The sequence below is a fragment of the Varroa jacobsoni genome, unplaced genomic scaffold (genome assembly GCF_002532875.2).
Source record: "Varroa jacobsoni isolate VJ856 unplaced genomic scaffold, vjacob_1.0 scaffold_836, whole genome shotgun sequence".
Taxonomy (NCBI): Eukaryota; Metazoa; Arthropoda; class Arachnida; order Mesostigmata; family Varroidae; genus Varroa; species Varroa jacobsoni.
In genome coordinates this window covers 1-19770 of record NW_019213738.1, presented here as the reverse complement: position 1 = coordinate 19770, position 19770 = coordinate 1, and the positions used below count along the sequence as shown (strand labels likewise).

The following is a 19770-nucleotide window of genomic DNA, read 5'->3' as shown; positions in this document are numbered from 1 at the left end:
TAAGTATTCAAATGAATCAAACCCACCGCCGTTAAGTTGTTAAGTTTACCGTCTGCATTAATTTACATTTTATTTCAGTGCTTGGAAAATATATATACATATAAATAATAATACTTAATAGTAGTGAAATAAAATGATCAACAGAGATGTGTGTACGATCCATTTGTCTGTCGCCAATAAGGCTATCCAACAGAAAACACCTGATAAACAAGCTGAAGTTGTTTCTGTTTACTACAATGCTAAGCCACATATGGCGTGGCCTATTAAGGCATAGTTGAGCCGAAGGCTTTTCTTCACTCATTATCATCATCATCATCATCAATTTCTAATCTCGCGCTGATGAGTCGAGTCATCGTTTTTTCGACCATCGGGAAGGTTGAGTTCGTAACGGGACATTTGGCAATGTAGAGGGTTTTAAAGCTGGCTGAACATAGTGTTTGACACTAGACCTGAAATTTCATTTCAAGTAAAGGGGCCATATTAGATAATAGTGTTACATTTTGTCCGAAATAAGCATATTTAGCTATGGCTAATTATCAGCGCCTGTAGGAGCTCGCCTGGACTCTTCTATGTTTGCTAGACATAATTGCTGGTTACAGAATAGAGAGTCTGTAGCATTCATCGAAATACGTTCGATTTGCTTCAAACGGAGCTGTCACTGAACCTCCCGACTGTCCGGACATCTACGCTAAAAGCTGAATTAAATCTTGAAGACAGCGAGAGTTGAGGATTAATAATACTGATCTACTACAAATAGCTGACAAGCTAGCGGTCCATCGGCCGGATTTATCAGGTCTCACTAGATCTGTATATCCGCTTGCGATGTCCTAAGGCTAACTTTTGTTTACCTATTAAAAAACTGGTCTGAATTTCGAAAAAAAAAAAAAAACCACGGCATTCGACAGCTCTAGCCATGTGTTACTGAAGATACTGTACGTCGTTATGTCTGCTAGTACGATACGGTTCGTGTGATTTTTTAGTAAATATTTTGCATCAACTTCCACCCATTACGTTCCGCACAATAACGTTAGTATGATCCCTATAATAACAGCATTACTTCCAGGTCTCATCGTCGAATCAATAGGCTCGCATTGCTTGACACTGCCTGAAAACGTCGCTTCGTCTAATGCGACAAACATTCCCATTTCACCAAACCAGACATCCACAGATTCAATTAACTATATAACGATGCTAAATAGAGCTATTTAAAATGTATTCAAGACGAAAGACACACTTTAGTTTGAGGCGGATTTGTCCAGGACAGTGGTGACCTGGGAAAAAAAACCTACTTCTAGGCTATCTTTGCCTAACAACGCGTTTCTAACGGTTAACATAAACGACGAGACGATAGGCGTTCATTGGCTAGAGAAAATAAGTAAAATCACATTATAATCGTAATTATGAAAACTTCGGTAAACCACACAGTAGCCCAATTGGCTGAAATAATGTGTGAACGTGAACATGTGGGTATTCTGTGCATTTTCAGAAGCCAGTTTGACAAGAAACTGGGTCAGATTTTGCAACGGGCAACACCGAAAAGGCGGTGACAGACGTGTCGGTCCGACAACGTCAAAAAAAGGGTTCCAATGGAGCAATGTATGATCAGACAGAGTCTACATCTGTAGGAGACAATGACACAAACCGCACTCTTACAGCTAGAGCAATATCTATTTTAACTGTAAATATACTTTTTCCTCTATGGACAACTTATTGTAGCTCTGTTGTATGTCTGCTTTATTCTGCCTCATAGAATTGTACAAGTGTTCTGTTTTTCTTATAAGACGACGAAAGGTTAAGTATTATAGAATGAGTACACTTTATAATACACACTTGCTTTATACAACACATGTTCATTCATTTGTTAAACTCAATATCACGTAGGAAATTTAAAAGGGTTTTTATTATTTTGTTGTTCGAGAGTCGAAAACATGGCAGAATTATCCGGACGATGATGGGCGCAATCGAACAAAATGTCTCCGTAGAGACGCTGATCCGATTAGATTGGAAATACGCTCGATTCACAAAAGACCATAACGGCCACAGTCATTAAAAATATATGAAGCCTTTAAGCTTCATCAATTCTGTATCCGTTAAGCTGAAGCACACTTATTTACTCATGCTTGCTCAAGCTTATCAAGCACTGTTGACGACGTTATCCATCCGGACAATAAGTGTAATGTCTATGAGCTGTGGAGTAAGTTGTCTAGATGATAGCCACGAGATAAAACCAACCAGTATATCTACTATCATCGTCGTGCATTAAGACTTTCGTTTCTTAACTTGATTACAGGCATTCAGTTTTTTGAGCGAGTGATCTTACTTCTTAAGCCGACGAAGTATTTTCCGCCGGTTCCCTATGCCCAGAAGGTCCGGGCCCTCAAGATGCACGGATTCACCCTTTTACAAGTATAATTAATTTATGATATTCTACATAAACTATTAAAGGTAGATGGTCGGCAGAGCATTGTAGAGCAGGTTAAGGAATAAAATCTTCGCGAAAGAAAAAGTACATTTATAGCACATAATCGTTCAAAAATGATGTGTCCTTCCTTTTTTGCTTGCGATAAGCAGCCATCTTCTACCGATAATGCTTTTATCGATTTTTACGGAAAAACGTGCTATCACGTGAAAATCCACTTCAAATTAAAGCCCCACATTCATACTGTACCAATTTATTGCGATACTTTAGTTTTATCTAACTACTGTTTACCATTGTTTCAGATTCTATGTCTAACACTTTTATGGTTTGTGAAGCAGAGTTCGTTTGCTCTGGCGTTCCCATTTGTTCTTCTTTGTATGATTCCGATCCGGCTATCACTCAAGTGGCTCTTTACCGAACGGGAGCTACAGCTGGTCAGTATCATCGTATATTTTTTTTAAGTTTTTTCTACTCTTTATCTAGTATAATTACAATAAATATATTTCCGAATCCCGTCATTGCTGCAAATTCGGTGGCAATGGCGGGCTTCAAGGGGGTATGGGCGACTCAACCTGCCATTCCCTGGAAAGTTAGCAGCAGGCTGAAGGAACCGGATCTAAATGGCTGGAGAAAATAGCTCTTCTAGTCATTAACCGACAGTGGCCACAAGAACAGGTCGTGTGACGCGTGGGGGCACGTCTACATGAACCGGCCCTAATACGGTATGATTTAGAGATCGTACGAAAGGTTTCTCTAACCATTGGTCAAGCGGAAGAAGAGTTGATCAAGGCCGATGCGGTATCGTTGTCGGGAACGGGGCAGCTTCTGGGTTAATTACCTCTGTGTACGCCCGTCAAATATCAGGCCACGTCAGTGCAGTCACCCCGATATTCCTAAGGGTCGCCACTCCTTGGGAATTTGAAATCGGATGTTGAAGTGGAAGGTGTGGAGTTAATCCGGGTGGCACTGGCCACCGGCGCAGAGACAAATGCCGTCTCGGCTGGGTCCTTAAAACACTCCAGTACATAATTTCAGGTTCGCGCAACCGAACCATGGGCCGTACCAAGAAAATAAAACTTGCAATCGGAGGGGGCCAAGTGGAGGTACGACAGTTTGGTCCGCGATATCATTTTCTGACAGCCATTCCAAATAAACAATTTGAAATTAAACCATATGATGTATATATCAGTCGGTTGTAATGGGGGTGTGTCGGGGTGATGTATATATCGGTCAGTTTACGGAGGGCCAGTTAATACAGCGGCACTCGTTTAAATGGGTAATTGAGACCAACAAGTTACTGAGGTCTACGGTCCAAGCAAATGGGGTTTTTCATGTATCTTTTTAAGCACTTTGGTAACTGCGTATAGATTGGTGACTATTAACCCGGAAACGGCACGCAAAGTTTAATCATCAACTTTGAGCGACGATCAGTTTATGTGAAAGAAGGGATCAACTTAGGCCGTGCTCAGGTATGTGTACTATCGACCAGGTCGGATGTCTCCGATACGCTACTGCGTTCATCAGAAGGGCCGCTACAGTTCCACCTTGACAATGGTTGAAATTAATTTCTGGTGAGGTTGCTACTTGATTAATTAGGACGTTACTTCGAGAAGCCGGGGGAGCTACAATCGTTCCACAGCTACCAATGGTCACTTTTTTTTTCGTGGCGAATCACGTCGGGGCAACGGGTTCGCATCACAAAAGAAGTACAGGCCTCTCACTATGAAGTTGTTACAAAGTATTAATCCAAATGGGCGAATTTTGGGTTGGCTAATGTCCTCGCGTCATTTCAACAACTGATAAGCCGGGTACTGCGGAAGTTGCGGTACCAAATGGCTCTAGTTTAACTTATGTTCGTTATGTTCTTTCGGGGGTTCAAGGAATACCTACACCATTTCCAGTGCTGTCTTCAGTACCGCCAGTTTACATTTTAGGAGGTCGAAGTGTTCGTTCGTAATTCAGAACGTCATATACATCTTTCCCGTTAGAATCTATGAATATTCAAGAAAGGGCGCGGCGATGGATGCCCTAGTGCCACCCACTACTGTTCTTCCGTTACGGAGCTTTCTTGGGCTGGCATCCCATTACCGCCGTTTTGTGCAAAACTTTGAAATTGCAAACTAAAATTGCAAAAAACGACGCGTTAAAATCGAGGATCCTTTTCGCACCCATCGTGCCTCATCAGGAAACATTTCTCTGCTTTTAAGGAGACCCTGATCAGTAAATCGATCTTACAATATCCTCGAAAAGACTGGTGAATAGAAGTACAGACCGATGCGAGCAGCGCTCGGGGTGATGCTCGTTTACTTAGACGGGGACGTCGATTGGGCGGTAGGTTAGGCGAGTGGGCATGCCTAGGTTCAAGACGCAAAGCCGAATTTGTCGGAGACGGCACGTTTTGCTGTTGTTTAGGTGGTAAAGAAATCCCACCCATATCTTTATAGACGGCGGCTCCTGGCAACAGTACGGTTAAATACCTGCAGAACAAGAGGAACTTCTGCCTTAAGCAGGCTCGATGGGCCTTAGACGTGTTCGAATACGATTTCGATCTGTGGCATGGCAAATCATAACATGAAGAATGAGAGAGCCGGCCGATACCTTTTATGGGGCTCTTAGATTTCATATGACCGTTGCGTGTGTTCGGATAGACGTCTTTGCTTGTGCTAGTAGGTATAGCTTATTGCACTCGTTTTGTTCATCTTTTCCCGGTTTGCCATACCAGAGCATAAACTGTCGTAGAGGCCCTTTCTGTTTCTCAGAACCTGTTCGGGGATATTTTCAGGACGCGGCCGCCACAAATGACGCTAAATACTTACGCGGACAGTGTGTATGTCAATATCTAGCGCGTTCCAACAGTCTCTATGTGAGGACTGCCGCAGCCCATCTGCAGAGAAATGGGCGGGTGGAGCAGACGATTCACACGGCCATGGAACGCCACCCCGCGTATCTGCTGCAATCGCCCGGCTTCTTCATTCCATGACGGTTGCCTCCACAGAAAATACTGTGCTCAGCGAAGTTTTAAGCTAATTTTTCCACGAAGTAAAGGCCGTGACGCCAGAAATACCACCGGAGTTGCAATTAGCCCAAAAGCCAGACCGTTCAGTATCCAAGCAGCAGATAGAGGCCTAGTTTCACCAGTGAAGGCAGATCTCCGAAAATACAGCCCCCTCGTCGAGCGTTTCGGCTCGTACGTTCTTTAAAACTTGGGAAACTTCTAGGTTCTAGCTTATTAGAAAAATATTTCTTATTTTGTTTTTCAAAATTGTTTGCGTTCCCTATTTCGAGAAACATGGCAACTTTTACACCTAGATATTATAAAAATCTTCAATGGCAGTTGAAAACTGGCAGTAAAAATCATGGTATCTAGCGAGCATGAGGTTTGGCCTAATATGTTAGGGTGTTAATAGTATCGGTCCATTACCACGAATCCGGGCAACAAAAGTGAAAAAAAAAAAAAAAAGGCGCTGTGTTCGAAAAAAACGTACCTGAAGCGCGTGAAGAAGCGCCAATTACTGTCTTCAATATGCTTCGTGTAGGTTTGAAATATCTGAAATTTATCCAGACAAGCGAGTTAAACCTTGTTTGTAACAATCAAAATGGCGAAATGATATAGTAGTATATAGAAATATATAGAGATAGTAGTAGAAAATGATATAGTGGAAATAGAGGTGTAGCGTAATGTGTTATTAAACTGTCTAGGAAACTCGGAAGTTGTTTCTCCAGTCACTTTACGGGTGGCTTTTGTCTTTTGTACATGAAGAAATATTCCTGCTAAACAGTCATCTTCCGAAGCTAGCTACCAGCAAGACACCGAAGACTGTGCCTATTAATAGGTTACATCGGAAGAGACCCTGAGAAGAAATAGAAGCTGGAAGTATTACAGTTGATTTTTACTATCTGCCGGTTGGTAGAAGACGGCTTATGTTGTTCTATTGTATTTTAACTGCGTTGTATGAAAATCTAGATTGGGAAGAGGCGATGAGATTAATACGCCTTTTCTGGCATCTCTATCGAACTATTTTTACTGTTTATTGAATAAGAAAAATGTAATAAACGTATCACAATGTAGGTCGGTGGAACGTATTAGATCAACTTTTAGGCGTACAGCTCGTCCTGGCTAAAAACGAGGCGTAACACATGTGTACTTTTCAGCTGGATGGTGAGGGTCCTGTACAAGATCCACCTGAAGACGAATCTCTTCGCCTGTGATACATAAGCATCATTTGAATAGATTAAACGGATCAATGTTAGCTGAATATTAGCTGCAGCCTCATCAGACAGACGAAGCAGCGTTAGCTTATTTGATTCTTCATTATACTGACGAAAATTCCGCTACTTTTTGAACGGGTAAATTAAGTTAATGTAAAGTTGTAGGTAAAAGTTGCTAGCCTTATGGTCGTTTCCCAGACGCACATAGAAACGCTAGCGCAACAAAATAACAGGAACGAAGTTACACTTTCTATTTTGCGACAGTCTTTTTAACACTTGGGAGTAACGAGTAACCAAACAGTAATTGAGTATAGCCCTATCCTTATATCATTAGCGTACATATCCGATAATTGTAAGTTATGTGAACTCCATAGGGAAATTCTCGGCAACAGGTCTAACAAAAGTCGTGAAACAACCATTCTGTGACTTGATTGATAATTGCAAGATAGCTTCCCATGCAAAAAGGGCCTGTGCCCGTTATGGTATACGCTGCCACCACAGAAACAATCAAAACCAGATCTATTTAACTAAATCTAAAAATGCAACTCAAGTCTTCTAATGTTTAATTTTTCTATAATAAAAAATCGATTTTTTTCGTCTTGGACTAAATGGATTTAGGCCCTTTTGCACTGAAATCTTTCATATATATATATATATATATATATATATATATATATATATATATATTCGTGGATATGCAAACGCGTTATCTTGTTTCTGTTAGGGAAGTATAAGAAAACTTTTGCGGTTTAACTTGTAGTGGTGCTACTCTATAAACATTACTAGTACTTACCACGGAATAGACACGGAACTTTTATTAAAAACCGTTGTGGACGTCTACGGCAAACTAATATACTATATATATATGGCGTATTAGTTTCTACGTAGACATGCAGATTGTCATATTTATATATAGTAGTGTTGTTGCATAGAAGCATTACTATATAAAAATGTAGATAAAGGCTCCAATAATGTTTATCCAGATGCGAAGAAATTGTCAAAATAAATAACGTTCGTCTACCATATTTCATTGGCGGTGTGTTATATATATGTACGAGATTTACCGATGTGTAGAACACCAACAGACAATCTGACTTCGTTAAAGTTAATAGTTACATAGTAGTGCGTAGAATTTAGTAAATTATATGAAGAATATAATTAACAGAATGATTGAGAGCTTGTTCAACTATGGGAACTGTCCTGCGAGTAAGCCGTCTTAAGATAAATTCAGACAGTTATTATAGATCATATAAAAACTATAATGAAATATAAATGAATTTTGTCTCGCCCTCACTGAGTATCGAATAAAGTATATTTGCATAATATAATTACTCTGTGTAATGTTAAATTTGATGAAAATTACAAGTACATGCATATATATGCCTACTGACATAAATATCAATCCTTTACTAGGGCATCGGGGATGATCGTAGAGATAGCTGAAATACCTCTTACAGGATAACCTTGTGGAGCCTAACATAAGGAATGAACGGCCTGAAGGAAGACCTTGGACGGATCCCATAAAAGGGTGACTCAGGTTCCTTACAGAGAATCTGATAATTGTCAATCCATTCTGGAAATAGAATTCCTTCTATCCTCCTTACCATGAATAAGAAAATAGTTATATACTCTCGTGGGAACTGAGCGAGACTTCGCGTCATGCCCAAAGCGATCGTCGCGTAACCGATCGCCAAGTTCATACTTACTACACCATGTGCATAAATCGCACACTACATATTCTATAAATTACATGTTTCTGTATTATGTAATATTGTCACCTCTCTTGGCACCTGTAGGCTAAACGAAACAATGTGTTCTGATACCTTACATGGCCATACATTTACCATTAAATGCTCTAGATACCAAGCAAGTTTGGTAAATTTGTAGGTAATGAACATTTAAAGGTGGCACTGAGACTCATAGAAACAGAATCGTTTTTCGAAGCCTAGAAACAGACCGTGGTGACGTTGCACTTCACTATGATGGTATTATATACGTCTGATATATGTAAAAACGACTACGATCCTGGAGTAAATAAGGCATCTGCCTAAATCAGCCTTCAATTGCGGTCAAATGCGGTTCTACTTAGTACTAAACATATGCAGGAAATAGCCTTCAGTCACAGTTACGTAGTTAGGTACATCGTTCAAATATGGCTAGGTGACTCTTGAATATTCAAACTTACGCGCCGCTTTTTGAAAACACATCAACAATTGATGCACAGTACCCCAATAAAGCTATGTTCAATTGCAGGACATGCAGTAACAGCTAGAGTAATGCACTGAGAAAGAAATCTCAAAGTGAAGGTAGTAATCGGTAAATTAAAAAAATAATGGGTGTCAAGCGGGCGGTGATGTAATTCAGCACAATTGGGCCGACGATATCTTGATGCCCATTTCAGCTAAAATTCGAAAAATTTCGTTGGATGGAGAAACTCGAAGTAGAGTCCAAATTGTTCTAGGCAGCTTAGCCAAAAGTAAGATCGTGAAAGTCACATGGACGGTCCGGTAAATGACGGGGAGCGGTAATTCAGCGCTCCCTACTATGTTTTTAGTTCATTTTTGGACCAAAAAGTGCCATTGCTAAAGGACGCTTTAAACTTGTTTAATACCATACATATTACGTCATGTAACAAAGCAATAAAAACATCGATATGTACTCAACACGAGACTCACAGGATGGTCGAGTACCAAGCTAGCTGGCTTTAATTACGAACAATAGTAGAAACAGTGAATTTAGATACGAAAGGTATAATTAAATAAACCGAACTATTTTTATAATACATGTAAATGATTTGTCGATTTTCTTTAAGCATATTGTTGAAGCTCAACAAAGATTTACCTTATTAAAACTAGGTGAAAAAATATATTAGGGTGTATGGAAACGTATGGTAAAATATTTAGTAATAAATATAAAAAAATTACTATCCAAAGCCATATGTACCGACAGTCGACAGATCAGTACTAACGGCGTTCACCGATTCTTCGGAAGGCAGAGCTTCCAAAAAGAAGCACTTTTAGGCCAAATAAACCAAGTACCATTTTTTGTAACGATTAGGAATAGTGGCAAAACAAAAGAAACCTGCACGATTTTGTCTAGATCCGTGACCGCAAAGCAAGATAATTAGGCGTATTTGCTATCCATTGGCAAACACAGAGAGATTTTTCAATGCTGTAGAAGATGCAATTATTTTTAGTAGTCGGATGTAATTAGCGCGTTTCGGTAAGTGTGCTTAAATTGTAGATGAAGCGAGTTATGTACTTCTGTAACGCAATGGGAAAAATGCAGATTTAACAGAGTTCTATTTGGCCTAGCTTATGCGTTTCAGGTTTTCCAACGAGTGATATAACTATACAACATCGACAAACTTGCAAATTGATACGTACATTCACGATGCCCTTAACTACAGGGAAAAGGTACAAGAATATCATAGAAGACCAGGTGCATTTTGAAATAGGCATGGGACTGTTGAAGCTAACGTCAATCTAACCGAAACGGTGCCTATGCTGTAATATTTTAACTAAAGAGTTGAACGTTTCGACGAAGAGGCGTTAGCCTAACATTGGCAGACCGGTTCGTTCTGTAATGAGCGCCAGCGTTTATAGACTATAGGCGTATATATACAGATAATAGAATAATAAAGAAACAATCGATACATTTCTCCAAGCAGGGATTGGCTCGTCGATGCTATAGGATGATACCTTTTGATCTGCATATGGTCGCTATAGAAAGAATAAATGCGAAGGAATCAATTTATTGGCCCAGGCTTATAACCCATATAGAGGCAATGCAGCTCTGCGAGTGCTGTAGAACTAGTCGATGGTGTAGCTTTTTACGATGAATTTGCCGTAGATCTCAATAAATTAGCTTGCTTTTTGATATAATCTAATCTTACTTGGAAATCTGTGAGTCAATGATTTTGTAGAACTATTAATTCGGACTGGCACAGAAACGGTATTGCAATCGGACCTAACGTCTGCACAAATGTGCAGTTCCGTTTAATTCCTAATAGGACAACAGTTTATCAACAAGTCTGATGCCCGGAAGGATGGGCCGATTCGTAGAATAGAAACAATTTCTCGTTTAGAAAAAGACGATGCAAGACATATATAAAATCATTGGTTCAATGAACGGTCCTTTGAAGCTTGCTATCTCAGCAGCAGCACTTGGAAAGCGCATACCGAGTAACGGGATGTTCATTTTTCCGCATAGAAGTAAGCCCTGAGAATTGAGCCTGCAGGATATTGCCAGTCGATTGTGACAAAGGTACTGTTGGTCTCGGACCTGGAACTCGACGCACGGTTATGAGCCCTATGAAAACAAGGAATAGAAAGAAGATAGGATGTTACTTCTTCACGGTTTGTTTTAAAGACAACATTATCCCCTTTCAGACTAATATATTCATTTTGAAAAAATATCTTCAATAAAACCCATAAAGCCCTATAAAAAAAAAAAATATATATATATATATGTAAAAGATATGGAGCGCTGATTACTGGAGGTTTGGTAGAGGGAGAAGGGAAAATGTTTGTCTTCTATGATGGAACTGTAACATAGGTTTGATGACGATGCTTCATAATTATCACCTAGTTACAGACTAGCTAAGGCCCAGGACATCGTGATTCCTCTGTCGTAGTCACTAACAAACATTTAGTGCCTAGTGTGCAGTAGAGGGTTTTCAAAGGCCCAAATACAGAAATACACATCCGAAGATTGTGTTGCATTGGAGAAAGGTGACAAAACTATGATCAAAAGCGAGTACCGTTTTTCAAAGCCAACTTACTATCTGCGCATACTGCAGACGTCCACAATTCTAGCTTGAACATCGAGCGTTAATCAAAATTATGATTATGGTGCAAGCGTAGGCGATATTGTTTAGCCTGAACGGTATTCTATACGCGCGTGATTTTCAAAAACCTACAAGTACGTTGTTGACGACCGCGACAAAATGCAACTTAAAGAGCCCAGCCGCATTGACAAAATTTGATCGTAATCGCGCTACACTTAATCGAACTCCTTTGCTGGGGAAGAGGCGGATGCGACAGGTTGGTAGACGAATACAAAAAGCTTCGCAAAGCTTTGTTTCTTCAAGATTTCCTAATAAAAGTTATCGATGTTAATAATAAAGCTTAAAAATGCATTTTAACTAAGGATCACAAAGAAATACTTGAAAAGAACAACAAGGAACTAAACATACAATCCGTCACAGTGTTTCATTAAATTAATTTTACTGAAAAAGTTTTGGAAGTCTTGTCACGCATAGCTAATGAACGTGGTCCAATAAATAAAGTTATACCAGTATTTAAAAACAAAAAAGTATATATACTGCATGGATTTAGGAAAAAAATATTAATAGAAGTAAACTGTCATAGACTTACATAAACGCAAGAATTTTTTACATATGTCGAACGTTTAACTTATAGAACACTTTCTTGAAGGAGTTCAAGCAAACTCTAGCATGCGATGAACGATTGCGGTAGCTTTCCCTGAAGGCAAAATGAAAAAGAACGGAAAAGCAGAAATAATTCGCAGACAGAGATTCGACGATGACTAGAGTCAAAGGGTGCAACGAGAGGGGCAAGTGTAATAGGAATTGGGCGATCCTTTCTAAGTATGTGGGAGTACGTAGCGGAGGTGTGGGGTTTCCCTAGTAGTAATCCCTGAGTTGAGTCATGATGGTTACCACCACGAGTAAACTAAACTACCTGCATGGAAGCCAAGCTACACGTGCCTTGAGTCCGACCCAGTAGATGAAACGAGCCTGCAAAAGCTTTTTCTTTGTCTATGCATCCGTAAACCCCCCCCCCCCCCCCTGCACCTTACAAAAACCGATTTCACAAAGAGGATTCGTTACATTAACCAGTCATCGAAGTTCGGTGCTGAGTCACCTTGTTAGTTATTCATTACAGATGCTTGGTGAGAATCAAGCATCCTATCAATCTCGAATCCTACTGTATATGCCGAAGCGTATATAACTGACTGTATATAGGTTACGTGCAGTACCTTCGATGGTCACAGCTCGAAACGCTAGTGCGATTGTGAAAGGTTTTCGAACCGACTCCGAGACAATATAGTATTCATCCGAGGGTCTTGGTAACTATAAAACGACTACGTCGTAACATTACATGATTTCAGCTTACTTATTAAATTGCCACCGAGTAAAGGCTTTATTAAACGTTCGATAACTAGCTAGGTCTGGGTAGATCATTGTGTTTATAACCGCTTAACAGATTGAAATCGCATCTCTGGTAGTGACATGGAAAAATTGCGCCAATTTATTTCTAAAGATTGTAGCAAAGGGCTTCTAATTGGCTATTGATCAATAAGCTCAGTAAGTTAGTTACAGATAAGTAGATAGGTGGATTGTTGCGTGTGTTACGCACGTCTGTTATACAGTTTTTGTTCATCTAAAACAGGGCTAGTTACGTCGTGAAACGGGACCACAGCAATCCGTTATTGATCCCATGGGTAGCCGTATATGCTACTTTACCCAACGAGTTAAGAGAACATGAAAATGACAGCGGCTACTGACGATGCAATGGTCTAATTCAGTGGCCCTGAGGACGAGAAATTTAGACGAGCGTCTGCTCTACGCTATATTGAGCATCGACTAGAATCGCTTTTAACGATGCACGAACATTTTGCACTTTGATAAAAACTTCTCGCTTCAACAAAACCTTCGATAGATTGATGTTACCATTATTTCTTTTCCCAATAGAACGTATTGACAAAACAGGTGTCATTCTCCAGACTATACTTAGCCATAGATTAAAGAATAACCGCAGTGTCCAGAGGTCAAATTCATCTGTAGTCTATGGTACGTTCAGCAACACCGCAAAACTAACCCCGGGTTAATTCTATGATAAAACTGAATAGTAATTAATGATGCTCATAAAGCTAGCATTAGCTTGTTTTTGCGTCAAATGGCGCTAAATTAGTTCAACGTTTATCGATGTTTCAGCCGGCTTGTTGTGATTAATGATGGTGACAGCTGGCCAGTAAAAATCAGGCGCCTGTTAGGCCGCACAGGCCACACCATAGTAAACAGGCGAATTGAAATACGACAAGAAATGTCTGTCGTTGCCTTTAGAAAATGGCTCAGTGCTCGTCTTAGGCCTACCAATACAATTTCCGACCTGTTTAGGACGTGCATTGTCCGCCCAGCTCATAAGTGTGCTGGGAAAAGTCGCCCATCTTTCTATTTCTAAGCTAAGCTTTCTATTTCTCTCACTCTGATCGATATGAACTCCTGGCAGGCACAATTCCCTACGGTGTCTATAATGGTGCAACAGTTCTGATGGTAAACAATAGGAAATCTTTCCATTGTCTACACTTTAAATCAAAGAGATGCATATCGAATTAAAATTTATATTTGAAATAGTCATTTACTTTACCGAGATCATTACAGAGATTACTGAACTCGATGACATCGTTTTTAAATAGGGCCTTCCAGGTAAACGTAAACGTGCTTCTCTTATGTAGGCTTAACCCACTTCACGTTGTCCTAAACAAGCGACAATACCTAGTTATATATATATACTTTAATGTATACATATATATATATATATATATATATATGTATGTACATATATCTATATATATGTATGTACATATATCTATATATATGTATACATTAAAGCAAGCAATTTGATTTGTGAATTCATTCCATCCTTAGGATCGTGCTTTATCGTTTCGTATGTATGTATGTACTCCACGCTGGGATATGTTAATATTAATAACGTCAATCATATACTGTAAGTAATTATAAGGAATATATATTTGAACAAGCTGTACCATAGGAACGCATAATTATATATTTCAGTTAATAAAGCAAAATGGTACGAAAATATTCAAACAAATATTAGACAAAGGTGTTTTTATATCGGATTTAAAGAATTTTCGAGGGGGGGGGGGTAATATTTAGGGAATAGCTACTGCAGCAAGGAGCGCGGGTGTCGGTAACCTGTCTTCTGTTTGGCGTACGAGCAGTGAATCTATAGCTCTTGTTTTAATTTTAATCGCAAAAGTGTGTTAAATCGTTGTTTCTGATTTTAAAGCGGTTTAAGTTTTGGCGCCATGTTCAATTCGAATGCGCATTTAAATCGCAAGTCCACAAATTTAAGTGAGTGCTAAAATCCGTAATGTGGTTAATCAGAAGCCACATACAGATAATACTTGTACGTTAGCTGTTTAGCCTATATATATATATACACATATATACTAAACTGTCGAAAAAGCGGAGCTAGATGGCTCTAAAGTGGCACATCTTAAATAAAACGGGTTGCGTCGGGCCGAAGTCAAAAGCTGATACTTGACAATAGTAAATGTACAAAAATGCCTTTATTAGGATATCTTTAATCAGACTTAAGGTGATTTGTGTAAAATTTCATAATATTAGATTTCAACCGAAGCACAAATCTGCTTATAAAGAAATGTGTTCTTTGTAGTGCTAAAGAAATAGCCTAAAGATGGCTCTGTTTGCTCGAAGTGAACGATACCTTTGTAATGATCGACCGATTACAAAAAAAATTGATGGAATTATTGCGGAAATTAAGCAGGACCGACACTTCATTGATGCCTTATCTATGAGATCGCCCAAGGATCTACAGATCGACCACCAAGTAATTTTTATTGGTCGCACACTGAGTAATTCCGTAACTTCGATAAAAGTCAATGAGTTCGTGTTGCATTGCATAATATATAATGCTGATGATGGTATCCAATTGACCTCAGAGACGACGCAACAGTTTAAATAGTTCTGGCTCGTAGAAGGCTAGTTCCGGCGCTCACACACTTTATGGCGATATACAGTGCGTGCGTGATCGAACACAATACGATTCCTGTATCGTGTAATTCACTGTCGATCTCCATGGTTCTGTGCCAAGGTCCTTATTAATGTTTGCAGTGCACAGCATAAAAAGTTGTACGCGCCTCTGCAATGGACAGTATACCGACAGATATATGCTAAACGTTGCAAGTATCTTGACCATCATTACGTCCGGTCTTCCATGATCAGACCACCTCAAACAACACGGCATATTTGCCCATCAAGATTACTCCTTAAGGGTGGGACAGGTAAAGCAACTTATAAATAATTGTTTTGTGGTTTTGATAGCTGGCTCAACACGTGTGGTACTGTTCTTTCTTTTCTACCAACAGCGGCCTACGGGTAATATGACCAGCTCAGATACGATCATTAATGAACATAAGCGATAATAAGAGTATCTGTCTTAGCAAAATACTATGCCTCTCCGTCCGATTTTCTAAGAGAGTTCGCACCAGAGCATCCTTGCGGCAATCCAGTGGTTGGGGAGAACTTTGATAGTTTCGAGTTTGCTACTGTTCGTCAAAAGCATCGTTGTCTAGAAAACTAAACGCCTTTGATAGAACTTACTCTCAAGCTGTTCAGATTACATAAGTCGATGCATCCTTTGACATGCACAAGCACGTCGAACGTAATTTTCTGAGATCGGTTACTCATTGCTGGAACTGCCGCGAGAGGGACCTTGCGAGCTGCGGCCTTTTGTGCCTTTCACTGAGTCGATGTTGCATTTAGGGAATCGTGCTCACCCCCCCCCCGCCCCTCCCCTGGTGAACTTGGCCGGTCGTTTGGCTTTAAAGAAGGAAGCGAGCATGCAACCACCTCGCTTCGACGTGAGCCTTCGGAATGAGCTAATGGAGTCCCCATCTGTGGTGGAGTTCGTTTCGTATTTCGTCAGATTTGCCTGCCTTGTTACGGGATAGCGGCGCTTGTCCTAGAATAACGATTGTCATTAACAACATGTGTCGGTTGGAGCGAACTAGATGGCTATCTATTGTATTGGTATTGTACCCGCTTTGCGTCCTTTTTTTTTTTAACTTATGTACTGCTATTCTACTCGATCCATGCTGCAAGGCGCTTGCCGCTCGATATATATGATTTTCAAAACTGCGGCCAGGAGTCTTGCAACTGGTTGCAGAGCCGAGAAAGTGTTGGATAGCGAGTTGCCGAGAAAGGTGGCAGTTAAGAGTTAAACCACTGCCTGCGTTTTCTTGGCCTGAGTAGAAATTCTTACGAAACTAGCAAAAAGCCTGCTGGGCCTGATGATATCTTTAGGTTGACAGGTACGTGCGAAGATTTAGCAGCTGTATTCATCTGTGTGCCACTAGTTATTGCACCAAATAGGCGATTGTAAGTTATTGTAGGCCAAGTGTTGAAGTCTTTGTCCTTCACGAAATGCCGCCGCATACCACAGAATAGTCCAAATAAAACATTGAAATCCTCTTCCGTTAGGTGGAATGCAGGAAATAGACACCGCTAGGACGGCCGAAACAAGACCCTTGTGGGCAAGGTAATATACACCGATAGACACCTAGCGGATCAGAGGGACGAATTATGCCATCGCTACGAACTATCTAATTAGGAATTACGGCGATCGCGAGAACAGATACATGCCTTGATCGATGATAAACTTCAGAAAATCAATATGGGCACCGGGACTGGTAAAAGATCGAGGAATGTCTGCAACCTCGTTGCCTCGCCCCGTGATTACCGATTCATTCGTATTGCGATGTTATGAGTTTGACCGACAACGCCTGGAAGTGCCTTAGCAATAGACCGTAAGTAAAAACCTTACTTTGCATTATGTCTGTTGTTCTAAAATGTTTTTCTCTTTTCACCTTCGATATAACTATCTAAATGCTACAGTCTCTACAACATCGCAATACTTACTGCAATTGATTGCAATCTTTTACAATAAATAAACGTCGCGGAAGTAAGTTTTTTTTTTTCTATTCTGTTAGTCGTATTTGAAGCCGATGGCGAGGGCATCCAATCGTGTGACTTGCTTGGCTGGCCACATGTGCAGGTCCAAATCTGCCCCTCCCTGCCCAACAGCGTCTCTCGAGTCATGCTCATAGAAGTTTCACATCTTTCATGAGCATAGAGGAAGTTACATATAGTCCATTGTTAATAATAGTATTTGATTAATTTGCATTGTGATTGATATATGACACAGAAAACCTAGGCTATCTGTATAAATGGAAAATACTGTGTTCTCATTGGGTGACCCAAACGTCGATTCGAAGTCAGTTGGTATTCGGGTAGCGCCAATCAAAGGAACAGAACTCAGCCTCAAGCAGGTCCTTTTGGATTCGTAAAAATGGTCAGATGTATTTTAAAGTAGATAAATTGAACGTGATTAGTTCTGCATCGTTTCGTACTTTTTCATACCACTTGTATTTACTTTCCTGACTTAAAGTTAGTGTTAAAAGAAAAAAACAAGTTCCTCTGTCTACCTACTGCGGCATGTGATGCCTGTCCTGTTGAGTTCGGCTCTTTCTAATATGATATCTAGGTTATCGATAATATTTGCGTGTGATACCGTTTTTAAATGTTACAGTCTTTGAGCTGTTGAGACATTTTTTTTTAAATTTTTTACAAGGGATTATCGGTTTAAAACTAACCCATTTCGATAAATTTTATTTCATTTGAGTCTTTGGGGAATATCTATCTTAGAGTGTGTTCATTATAGAAATTTCGCTCTTCAGTTCGACATCTCCAGCCATAACTGAAAGCTACCTTTGGCCGTTATTAATTTGCTAAAAAACCACGCTGTACTCTCTGTTAAATTTGCCGCTGATTCTTAGTACATTTCGAAATCTTACAAATTGTGTTTTCTAAGGGTTAGATTCTTCGGACGCTTAAAATATTCTGATCTTTACGAGATATTTCATAGAACCATTGTAACATAAATAGTTGGCGTAACACAAATAGTAGATGACGAGTAAGCGATTAAAAAATATTCTTCTCAAGGGTACAACAAGTTTTAAATCCTATTTTGCATAGATTAAAAAAAATGTGCCTAAGATGGTATCGCCTTTTCGATCGCTGTAGTCAACAGTCCTAATATATAGATGCGTGCAACTATGAAACCCCCTTGGCTCAATCTCAAAATAAGACTAGCGCGAGATTTTTGCATATATGTCACACTTCAGTGAAAATACAGTGTGCACACACAGAGTGAACGCTCGGAATGAAATGACTGAATTTCATACTACCTGGAATTGCAGATCCCGTACATAATTCAATTGATGATTGTAGCTCGTTTCTACAACCGGTATTGCTTTTAACAAATCCATATATGTGTAGAAGTTGTCTGCGTTTAATGGACCCACGACGCCTAAGCCGGAACGCGGTTGATCTATTGGCCCAACTAATCTGTTAGCAATAGTAACTCGGTCAGGGCACTCCGTTGCTTTACGTACGAGACATCTGCCTTTCGTAGTTCCTTTTATCATTAAGTCGGAGTTAGAAACAAGCTATATACAGACAAACGACAGGACATATACAGACAAAAAACGAAATTGTACTGTGTAACACTATTATGCCATTGTATGTCCGAAATTCTACCTTTTTAGGCTACACTATGTGTCCTACTAATGGCGACCTTATAACAACTGAAGATTGTTTAGTTGTCAATGAATATAATCTATACAGTAGATTTGACACAAAAACTAGCAAATCTATAAACCTTAGATATTTCTGACTCACAGAGTCAGTCTTGTGCTGTTCAGTCCGATACATCAGTGAACAAGCAGCATAAATGGACGGCATGGGACTCCGAATTTCCTCGTTACTACTACGGAGAACTCTGAAAAGCTCCAACATCGTTCACGCTGTCTACGACAAACATAACGCAATCTGAACACTTATGTAACTAAAACACGTGCAGTGGGCGGCTTGATAAAATGTACGGTGCGGAATGCATTATATCACTGCTTCAACACTGCGAAGGCTTGATGGACTTGTCTGTTTTCGTCCCCCATAAATTAAAGCTTGTTCACTTACAGTTACTGAATATGCCCCATTTGGAATTTAAGTTTAAATTTCATATGAACTAATAAAAGCTACGATATTTCTTTGAAATCTATGCTGATTGTTATTGTATATGTGACCTCGTGTCTTACTGTGTACGCAATCCAAATATATTTACCAATCCTTCAATATATGCTAGGCATCGCAGGACCAGTAGTCTTACGTGACGCTCAACGTTACGTTCAATCAGTGTCTGAGTGATTCATCAATGGCCCTTTTTTATGTGGAAACTATTTCGCATTTTCAGCTTCCGCTTGCAGGTTGTCGACGTCAAAAACGGAACGAA

At 39.8% G+C, this 19770-nt stretch overlaps 1 protein-coding gene and 1 long non-coding RNA gene across 6 annotated transcripts in view; one reads left to right on the top strand and one right to left on the bottom strand.

Moving 5' to 3' along the window:
* LOC111264223 (band 3 anion transport protein) overlaps positions 1 to 7658 on the top strand; it is a 59701-nt gene extending 52043 nt beyond the window's left edge. For 4 of the 5 annotated variants that reach the window (XM_086969998.1, XM_086969996.1, XM_086969995.1 and 1 more), the window contains 3 exons: positions 2291 to 2406; positions 2722 to 2853; positions 5202 to 5657. In XM_086969998.1, coding sequence (XP_086826124.1) covers positions 2291 to 2406; positions 2722 to 2853; positions 5202 to 5399 — 446 coding nt within the window. In that variant the 3' untranslated portion in view covers positions 5400 to 5657. Of the gene's footprint in view, positions 1 to 2290; positions 2407 to 2721; positions 2854 to 5201; positions 5658 to 6571 lie in introns of those variants that run through there. The other variant, XM_022839917.2, reaches the window with a different exon arrangement.
* On the bottom strand, positions 32 to 11746 carry LOC147752976 (uncharacterized). Its single transcript, XR_015312616.1, has 4 exons — positions 11412 to 11746; positions 10810 to 10939; positions 5905 to 5966; positions 32 to 449 (listed from the first exon to the last, which is right to left on the bottom strand). It is a non-coding gene; the product is annotated as an uncharacterized LOC147752976 (long non-coding RNA).
* Between the last annotated feature and the right edge of the window lie 8024 nt (positions 11747 to 19770).